Genomic DNA, 10,741 nt, shown 5'->3' on the forward strand with positions numbered 1-10,741 from the left:
CAGCAGTCAGTCGCCTGGATATATACTCAAGAGAAATGTGAGCATGTATATCAAGACTTATGTGCACAAAGATTCATGGGATTTTTTTTGGTGATATCATCAAAATGGAAAGAATCTGAATGTCCACATCCATCACTGAATGAGTAAACCGCGGCATTTTAAGCAATGAATCTCATTCAGTAATGACAATACAGGACTCTGAGCCATCACAACAGTCACAACAATCTGACTCTTTCACGGACATTGTTTGAGCAAAGAACTCAGATACAAATGATTCCCTACTATATGCCCCCCTTATGCAATGTGGAAAAAGCTGGCAAATGTACACAACAGTGTTTCACAATTCACAGAAAGTGGTAAAATATAAAGAGAAGGGAGAAAGCCATTGTCACAAAGGTCTGAATAATAGTTCTTTTGAAGGGAACTATAACTCAAGGAAAAGGCAAGGAAGTAATTATTGGCATACTGGCAACGCTTTAGTTTTTCGGTTTTGTTTTGTTTTTGGGCCATGCCTGGGGGTACTCAGGGCTTGCTCCTGACTTAGAGGACCATATGGAGGGATTCAACTCTGGTCAGCTGCGTTCAAGGCAAATGCCCCACCTGCTGTACTATTGCTCTACCTGCGACTCCCATCCACATTTCCCATCTATCTCCACCTCTGTGTTATTTTTTAACTTGAATGACGGTTACAGGTTTGTTCACTTTATGATAATTCACTGAGTTGAACTTTTTGTGTGTGTACATTTGTTTTCCAACAAACAGAAAAAAACAATGGTCTCCTCCTATTTCATACCTGAGACAGCATAAAACTCAGGGGGTCCTCGGGCTTTTCATACACCAAGTTCTCAGTGATCTGCTGAGAGAAAGCAAAAAGCATCATATCTCGACTTTGACTTCAAATTATGGACTCAAGGTATCTTTGAGATGCCATTTTGCACCAAACTAATATGTCACTTGTCACTTGTCATTCCATTGATCATTAATTTGCTTGAGCAGGCGCCAGTAATGACTCCATTCGTCCCTGTTGTATGTTAGTGTAGCCCAATGACATATTGGGGGCTCTTTCAGGGTCGGGGAATGAGGCCTGTTATTGTTACTGTTTTTGGCATATCAAATACACCACGGGTGTCTTGCCAGGCTCTGCCATGCAGCTAATATGTACTGTAACATTTTAATTTTTTTTTCATTTTTCATTTCATCATCCTGTTATTTGTCGATTGCCTCGAGCAGGCCCCAGTAACGTCTCTTTCATCCTAGCCCTGAGATTATATTCAAGGCTCTTTAGGAGAATGAGACCCATCATTGTTACTGGTATTTGGCATATTTGGTACGCCACGGGGAGTTTGCCAGACTCTGCCCTGTGGGCAGGCTACATTCGATAGCCTGCAAGTTTGTCCAAAGTAGGAATGAGATAATAAGATCTCATAAAAAAGATGCCCTGATAAGATAAGGATGCTCCACAGGCACGGGGGCAGGAGACTGCACTGTTCTCTCTTGTCCGGGAGCTGCCCCCGTGCCTGGCTGTGCCCCTTGGAAGGGAGCGGGTTGAGCTTTCCTCCCCGCCCTGACCAGGGCTCCAGCAGCCGAAGACCTCGGATTGGAGTCGAGCATCCTCCACCCAGATCCTTCAAATTCCAGTAGGCGGGGCTCACACCCACCACCTGGCCCCCTGGCGCCGTGTAATCCCATCAACGGCCAAGACTCAGAGACTATAAAATCCAGCTCCCGGACGAGAACAGTGCAGTCTCCTGCCCCCGCGCCTGGCTGTTCCTTGCCGGGGCCCCTTGGAAGGTAGCGGGTTGAGCTTTCCTCCCCGCCCCGACCAGGGCTCCGGCAGCCGAAGACCTCCAGGACCAGCCACCACCATGCTGAGACCGCTCTCCGCACACTTGAAGGTACTGGCAGAGGGACAAATCCACGCGGGTTCCGGGGCCGAGATCTCCAAGCCTACTCGGATTGGAGTCGAGCATCCTCCACCCAGATCCTCCAAATTCCAGTAGGTGGGGGTTACACCCACCACCTGGCCCCCTGGCGCCATGTAATCCCATCAACGGCCAAGACTCAGAGACTATAAACATTTTAATTAAATTTATAATTAAATCAGCAAAGTGAGTGACCCATTGCTTTCTTAGCAGTTGTAAAATTAGGCAAACTAAGGTAAAATCTGGAAGAATTAAATTATGTTAATGAGTAGCAATGGATATATTTATATATATATTTTTAAATTTTGTTTTGTCTTACAAAACTGCTGTTGGCAGACTTCTTACATAAAACATCACAGCTCCACACCCGCCATCATCGTGTCTGCTTCTCTCCATATCATGGTCCCAGTGATCCACTACCTGCCCACTCCAGTCCCTTCCAAGCTCTCTATTCTAAACCAAGATTAAAAGGAATGTTTTGGAGGAAGTTTTTGTCTTGAGAAATTTCATTTTGCTAGACAAATTAATTGATTAATAAACTATTTGCTATGAAGAATAGTCATCTTTCAAATAAAAATTTTAAAACTATATAATTTTACATAGAACATTCTTTCTGAAGCATTTGATTCTAAAAGATCAAAATGATGTTCATTGTTTATAATAAATGAGAAATCATGTGCAAAACTTCAAATATTCACTTCTACACCTTTTTGTTGCTGCATGACTCAAGAAATGATAAAGCAAGCAGAATTCTCATTTGCAGGGAAAAACAAAAGGACATACTTTAGGCATAAATATTTGTTTAATACACCCACACCAATAAGTTTCCTCATTTGCATTTTTTCATTGAACATTTATTTTCTACTTTTATTATAAGAGTGATGTACACATAAGTATTATTTTCCCCTTACAGATGGAAAAAATTATTTCTAGAATAATTTGAATTGGTCAGCAACATCAACAGCTCTTTAATTAAAGTTATAAAATTCTAATCACTGTTTCTACTCTACAATAGGACATTCTAAGAATAAAAGGCATAGAACAGGGTGAGATTATCACAAGTTAAGTAATTTTACCCAAATCATAAAGACAAGCTTTGGCAAAATTAATGATTAATCTTGGATTAAAAGTTTGTGAAATGTGTACTCATTGCTCTAAATCTAACATTTTTGGGGGATGGGTAGTATGTGGCAGTGCTTGGAGGCTACTCTTAGTGGTGCTCAAGAGATCATTCAGTGCTAGGGATCAACCCTGTGTCTCCTGCATGTGCTCTATCCCGCTGAGATATCTCATCAGACCCAATATACCCGCCTCGCAGTTTCATATTTTTTTGGAAGTGGATCATTTATGTTTTATATCTTTCTAACCACAATTAGTTTATGAACATGCTATTATATCATATATTATTATATTCATTATTATTCTTATTAATTTTTATTTTTTTATTAGTGAAACACCATGAGGTACAGTTATAGACTTACAAATTTTTGTGCTTGCGTTTCAGTGATACAATGATCAAGTACCCATCCCTCCACAGTGCCCATCATCCTCCAACACCACGGGTCCCAGCATCAGTCCCACCCTCCATCCCCCCCATCCCCTCCTGCCTCTGTGGCAGGGCATTCCCCCTTGTTCTCTCTCTATCTCATTTTGGGTCCTGTGGTTTGCAAGAGAGGCATTGAGTGGCAATCATGTTTGGTCTATAGTCTACTTTCAGCATGCTTCTCCCATCCTGGGAGCATCATCCCAACACCCTTTATTTGGTGCTCCCTTCTCTATCTGAGCTTCCCCTTCCAGTAGCACGAGTGGCTGGCCTCCAAGTCATGGAGCAAAATTCCTGATACTAATTTCAGCCACTCCTGGGTGTTAGTCTCTCATTTTGTTACTTTATGTTCCCCAGATGAATGCATCTTTCTATGTCTATCCCGCTCTTTCTGATTCATTTTGCTTAACATGATACTTTCCATGTAGTACCACTTGTATGTGAATTTCATGACTTCATCTTTTCTAACAGCTACATAGTACTCCATTGTGTAAATGTACCAAAGTTTCTTTAATCAGTCATCTGTTCTTGTGCACTCAGGTTTCTTCCAGTTTCTGGCTATTGTAAAGAGTGCTGCAATGAACAAACAAGTGCAGATGTCACTTCGACTGTACTTTTTTTGCCTCTCTGGGATATATTCCCAGGAGTGGTATTGCTGGGTCAGATGGGAGCTCAATTACTAATTTTTTGAGAATCATCCGTACTGTTTTCCAAAAGGGTTGAACCAGCCAGCATTCCCACCAGCAATGAAGGAGGGTCTCTTTCTTGCCACATCTGCGCCAACACCGGTTGCTTTTGTTCTTTTGGATGTGGGCCAGTCTCTGTGGTATGAAATAATATCTCATTGTTGTTTTGATCTGCGTCTCCCTGATGATTAATGATGTAGAGCATTTTCTCATGTGCCTTTTAGCCATTCGGATTTCTTCTTTGCAAAAGTTTCTGTTCATTTCCTTGCCCCATTTTTTGATGGGGTTGGGTCTTTTCTACTTGTGGAGTTCAACCAGTACCTTGTATATCCTTGATATCAACCCCTTGTCGGATGTGTATTCGGCGATACATTCAATATTATTAATATAAAAATAAACATGCCAACCAAATTCCACAAAAATAACCCACCAAACAAAATTTTTTTAAAAAGCGATAATGTGTTGTAATTTCATACTTTTCAAAAATAGAATATTTGGCAATAGATTTCACCCCCACATTGAGGTTAATAAGCTTTATAAATGGCAGGAAAGGAAATACAGTAGGCACTTTCACATGGTGACCTGAATTCCATCCCTGGCATTCCATATGGTCCCTAAAACTCCCTGAAACTCCACCCTGAAACTACCTGAAACTCTACCAGGAAAGATTCCTGAGCACAGAGCTATGAGTAAGTCCTCTGTACCGCTGATGTGACCAAAGCTCCCCCTCCAAACTTATAATTTCAAGAATTACAAATAATCTTTTATTTATTATTATATAATAAATATATAATATGTTTTATATATGATAATATTGTAATTATATAATATGTAATGATTATTATATATTTATTTTTATATAATTGTCACTGTCCTCCCATTGTTCATCGATTTGCTCGAGTGGGCCAAATAATGTCTCATTTTGAGACTTGTTACTGTGTTTGGAATATTAATATGTCACGGGTAGCTTGCAGGGCTTTGATTTTAACCAAGCTCCCGGAAGAGAACAACGCAGGGTCTCCTGCCCCCACGCCTGGCTGTCCTCACTGGGGCCCCTTGGAGGGAGGTGGGTTGAGTTTCCCTCCCCGCCTGAGCAGAGCTGAAAACCTCTGGAACCCAGTCACAGCCATGCTAAGACCATTCTCCACACGCTCAGATGGGCCTCACGCATGAAGGAACAGGCAGAGGAACCCAGGTGTGCGGGACCCGGGGCTGAGATCTCCAAGTCTGCTTGGATCGGGACTGGGCCTCCACCACCCAGATCCCCTATCTTCCAGTAGCTAGACAGTTACACCCACCAACTGCCCTGTAATCCCACCAATGGCCAAGATCCAGAGATAAACCCAAACTGCCAGAAGCACTTCTTATTATCTAGTTCTTGCTCTCAGAGAACCTGGCAGGCTACCGAAAGTATCCTGCCTGCATATATGCCTGACTGGGAACACCTGTAAAGGCAATTAGAGGCTGCTCAATAGCCTTCATGTCTCTCGGAGAGCCTGGCAAGCTACTGAGAGTAACCCACCCACATGGTAGAGCCTGGCAAGCTACCCGTGGTGTACTCGATATGCCAAAAACAGTAACAATGATGATTCTCATTTCCCTGACCCTGAAAGAGCCTGAAATATGCCATCCGGCTACACTAGCACGTGAGGGGGACGAATGGAGACATTACTGGCACCCGCTCGAACAAATTGATAAACAATGGGATGACAGTGATAATAAAATATATAATAGATATTATAATAAATAATCTTTTCTTTATTATCACTGGAGCGATAGCACAGCAGGTAGGGCATTTGCCTTGCGCATGGCCGACCAGGGTTCGATTCCTCTGACCCTCTTGGAGAGCCCAGCAAACTACTAAGAGTATCCCACTCGCATGGCAGAGCCTGGCAAGCTCCCTGTGGCATATTCGATGTGCCAAAAAGCAGTAACAAGTCTCACAATTGAGACGTTACTGGTGCCTGCTCGAGCAAATCAATGAACAATGGGAGGACAGTGCTACAGTGCTACAGTGTTATAAATAATCTTCAACTATTCCTTTTAATCCCTAAAGAATATGGTTTATTAGGTGTTCACACAAATGATCATTTTTCAAAAATATCTTCCTTCCTGCTCATTTCTTTCCCTTTCAATTGCCTGTAGTTTTTCCTTCCTTTATAGTATGGTTCAAATTTTAACTATGGACAGATTTTCCCCCTCTAGTCAACCTACAAGATCTTTAAACTTTGAAAATTTTGGAGGCTGAAGAAATAGCACAGCAGGTAAGACACAGCAAGTATACCCCTGAGTCCCACCAGGCATGGTTCCTGAGCACTGCCCCCAAACCAACAAAAACAAACCCCAAGCAAAACTCTGAAGGGTTTCATATCATTCACCTGATGTTTCTCATTTGCTACTTTTGGTTGAATATTTTAAAACACTGACTTCTCAATGAAATTCTATCCCTATTATAGCAAGACCATGTTTATTACCTCTTGAGAGACAGATTAAAGTTTGTTTTCTACATTATAACTTCTGTAAAAGTAAGAAATAAAGAGATGCAGAGATTTACCTGGAATATTTGCAGAATATTGTGTTTCTCCATGTAGCGTACTGAAACTTCATAAGGATCTTCGTATAGTAAAGAAGGGAACCGCCGTCGAAAAAAACTCATTTCATCATTTAAATGTTCATCCTGAAATTAAATTATTTACCCCAAGAGTTCTTAATAAATAAAAAATCCTGGGAACATTTTGTTGCTATTGTTGCTTTTAACAGTCAGATTTGGAGGAATCAGTTGGGATGGGAGATGTGTGCCGAAAGTAGATAATGGACCAAACATGATGACCTCTCAGTGTCTGTATTGCAAACTATAATGCCCAAAAGTAGAGAGAATGGGGAATATTGTCTGCCATGGAGGAAGGGGGAGGGTGGGGAAGGGGGTATACTGAGGGGGGGGGATTGGTGGTGAGGAATGTGTACTGGTGGAGAGATGGGTGTTTGATCATTGTGTAATTGTAACCCCAACATGAAAGCTTGTAACTTTCTCATGGTGATTCAATAAAAATTTTTTAAAAAAGTCAGATCTGGTGTTAATGAGATATTAATATTAGGAGTTGATGAGAAAACTTCTATGTGAGAGACCTTGCTAATCTTCCAGGTAAAAGAACATTACACCTCCAGTCTTGAGAGGTAGTCTAGAAATGTCCAATCTACTTCAAATACTTTTCCCTTCACAGGGCTTTGTACTCCTTATCTCTTTACTTTGGCAGAAGGCTGGAGAGGGGAAAAGGAAATGCCAAAAAGCAGTAGAATCAGAAATTGAAACCAAGGTATCCTGGAAGGTTTATGGATCCTTTTCAAATGACCTTAGAAGGGTACAGAAGGATATACATTAAATTTTTTTCTCAAAAAATATTTTTTCCTCATCCTTCTGCTCTTCCAGAATCGGGAAGTATGTATGGAGCATATATAATTGTAATACATGGGTTTATTCCTTATCTATGATCCAATATGTACCCTCCCTCTCCTCCTCCATTCCGCCACCATCACCTCCCAGGAGAATATCAAAATGCCCACTTAACCTACAGAGTAGGATACATTTAGAGATTTCTCTTTACTGCGTATATAGTCCAACGTGCTTGAGGTAGAAGGGAGTGTTTGGTTAAGGGATTCATCTTTAACTTGTAAAATACTGGTGTTTTGGGGATCGTATAATGTGAATGATTGCAGATTGGGTAGACTTTCAGTATCAGATTCACTTGAAACTGAAGTTTGGGAAATTTTCTCTTTTATTTGACTAAGGTCAAATTTGCAGGATGTCTGAAAAGAATCTTCTTGTGCCTCTTCGTCTCCAAGAATGGCAAATGAGCTGTTTAGTAAGCTATAAAGTCTTTTATATTCAGAATCGAGTTCTTCTGGGTAGTTTTCTCTTTTTGGAATCATGGATTCAGTGTCCTGTTCACTGAAGTCAGGATGATCTACTTGGTCAGCAGCTAGTTCACTCTCTTCATTCGTTTTGTGTAGAGTATTTGCTAATGTTTCTCCGCCAGTTTGGTCAAGCAATCCAGAGTCAATTTCTTGTTGAGGTTTTGGTTGAACGAGGCTCGACAATCTTCTTATCTGCTCAGCAGTCCTTTGGTCAACCATACTACTTTTTTTCCGTTTACTAACTTCATTAGACAGTTGGGAAGGCAAAGGAGAGTAGCTCTGTTTAGAAGCTCTCCTTTCCTCCGTTTCCAATGATCTGCGTTGAACAGTTTTTTCTTCAAGCTGAGCAGACATCTGGCGGCTAGACTCTCCGGGCTCTACACCATGAACTTGCCTGGTAGATGTCCCACTGCTCATCTGCACAGAGTTTCTCTGATCAGTCTTTTGGGATGACTGACTATCACGACTAACATCTCTGGTGTGTTCTGACTGGCTAAATCGTCTCTGGGGAGACTGGTCAGCTGCTGTGTCTTCAGTCTCATCATCTGCCATCTCCTCATCCCCTTCGGCTTTCTTGTCATTCTGGCTGTCTTCATATCCCAAGGATCCCTCCAGGTTCTCTTCCATTCTCTGCCTGGTCCCTGGCTGATCTAGGTTTCCAGGCCCTGTGGGTGGGGCCTGGGCCTGTAGTCTAGGCAACCGGAAGAGAGCGTTCCACCCAGAGTGCAAGCGTTGTTGGGCCTGGGCGTTACTTGGGCTCTTCCATGCAGTGCGGATTGGTGGGGGCAAGCGCTGTCATCAACTCCGAATGTGGCCTGGAGTTATGTATCACCGGAAGTGACGTGGATACCTTTCTCCCAAAATCTGAGGTCATTCCTAATTGGAATCACCCCTAAAATATGGCCAATATAATTGTAAATTGGGGGATATTAAGGACATGGGAAATAGGCACTGGGATAACAGTAGAGGATCTTGACATTCTGGTATGGTGTAGCAGCACTGCGAGTATAAAGCAAGAACATCAATACTATTTTCATTAATTAATTAATTTTGTTTTGTAGCCATGCTCAGCAATGCCAAGGGGAACTCTTGGTTATGAACTCAAGAATTACTCTTGGAAGTGCTTTTGGGAACATATAAGATATTGGGAATTTAACCAGGGTTGGCTATGTGCCAGGCAAATGCCCTACCCATTGTATTGTCACTCTAGCCCCTCAATACTAAACTACGACACCTAAATTAGTACTCATTTAGATAACGTTTTTAAAAAATAAATGGGCTTAAGATTTCTTAGGGTTTATATTTAGGATTCATAATATGCTTCCAAATAGCTGGAGCACTGACTTCAAAGACGGGTTTTGGTTATAGGATGAAAGAATCAGCTTTCAAGTTGTATAAAGAAAGAAAGGGTGTATAAAAGTGACCACAGAAAACTGAGATTTACAAGAGCAGAAAAACAGAGCTAAACATGGAGTTGAGAAATTTTTCTTAGACCTTGACTTTGTAGGGTAAAGGACATATTGTGGTTTTAGTGCTAGGTAGCTTTTGCAGCCAGAGTTTTCTGTGAGGAGACTTTTCCCAGCCTAGAATCTGATGGAAAACTCATTTCTAGAGGCCAGAGAATTTGTAGGATGATTGTTTTGGTTTGAGTGGTAATGTGAACTTTTATGAAAAAAGAAAAAAAAGAAAAAATATCTGTAAAATTAAAAAGCATGTATTAACCTGTACCAGCTCAAAAGCTACATTTTACGATTCTCTAATGTCAGTATTTGGCAGGTTGTCAAAAACTAATAGACGAAAGTTCTGTCCTTTGAATGCTGTAGTGAGTGAAGAAGCCACAGAAATAGCTGAGGGCATCACCTTATTCCCTGGCCATAGTTTTCGGGAGGACATCTCCAAATCTTCCACCGAGGTCTTTGGAAGTATCCAAACTGTAAGGGCATTCCTGGAGATGTGTCGGGTGAGGGGGGCCCAGTTTTGGCTGGGTTTCTGCTAGGTGAATTCTTCCAAGCTCTCTTTGGATAAATTTCTGGTCTTTGGGGCTTGAGAACCAGTGGAATACTTGGAGAGCCTGCATGGTATAGAGGAGGCCTGGATTTGATCACTGACACCACATGTACTTTAGCAACAAATCTACTGTGACTCAAACTTCTTAAAATAACATGAGGAAAACGTTTAAAATTTGATGTATATTTTCTCAGTGTAGATCATGATCACGATCATAATCATTCTGCTGTTTGTCAATTGTCTCAAGCAGGCCCTTATTCGTCCTAGCCCTGAGATTTTAAAAAATGCCATATTCAAGGCTCTTTCAGGATTAGGAGAATGAGACCCATCATTGTTACTGGTATTTGGCATATTGGGTACGCCACGGGGAGTTTGCCAGCCTCTGCCATGTGGGCAGGTAATATTTAGTAACCTGCCAGGTTGTCCAAAGTAAGAATGAGATAATAAGATGTCGCGCAGCCGCAAATGCGGCAGCGCGCTTCCAGGAGCTGGGTTTTATAGTCTGTAGGTCTGGGCCGTTGATGGATTACATGGCGCTGGGGGACAGATGGTGGGTGTGACCCCTGCCTACTGGAAGATGGAAGATCTGAGTGGAGGATGCTCAGCCCTGATCCGAGCAGGCTTGGAGATCTCAGCCCCGGGACCCGTATGCCTTTGTTCCTCTGCTGGTA

At 41.9% G+C, this 10,741-nt stretch overlaps 1 protein-coding gene across 1 annotated transcript; it reads right to left on the reverse strand.

Annotated features, from left to right (window-relative positions):
- Positions 1–787: 787 nt before the first annotated feature.
- On the reverse strand, positions 788–8,690 carry TEX55 (testis expressed 55). The gene is made up of 3 exons (XM_056109132.1): positions 7,722–8,690; positions 6,706–6,828; positions 788–856 (listed from the first exon to the last, which is right to left on the reverse strand). The coding sequence occupies exons 1-3, from the start codon at positions 8,688–8,690 to the stop codon at positions 788–790; spliced, it is 1,161 nt and encodes a 386-aa protein (XP_055965107.1).
- Positions 8,691–10,741: the final 2,051 nt, after the last annotated feature.

The sequence above is a fragment of the Sorex fumeus genome, unplaced genomic scaffold, assembly GCF_029834395.1.
Source record: "Sorex fumeus unplaced genomic scaffold, SorFum_2.1 ptg000265l, whole genome shotgun sequence".
Lineage (NCBI taxonomy): Eukaryota > Metazoa > Chordata > Mammalia > Eulipotyphla > Soricidae > Sorex > Sorex fumeus.

Excerpts from the sequence above, each read along its gene's own strand:
- TEX55 (XM_056109132.1), bottom strand. The coding sequence starts at position 8,690 with ATGGAAGAGAACCTGGAGGGATCCTTGGGATATGAAGACAGCCAGAAT. Across the intron at positions 6,829-7,721 it reads CTCTAAATGTATCCTACTCT|GATGAACATTTAAATGATGA; the intron begins GTAGGTTAAGTG and ends ATTTAATTTCAG. Across the intron at positions 857-6,705 it reads ATATTCTGCAAATATTCCAG|CAGATCACTGAGAACTTGGT; the intron begins GTAAATCTCTGC and ends GCTTTCTCTCAG.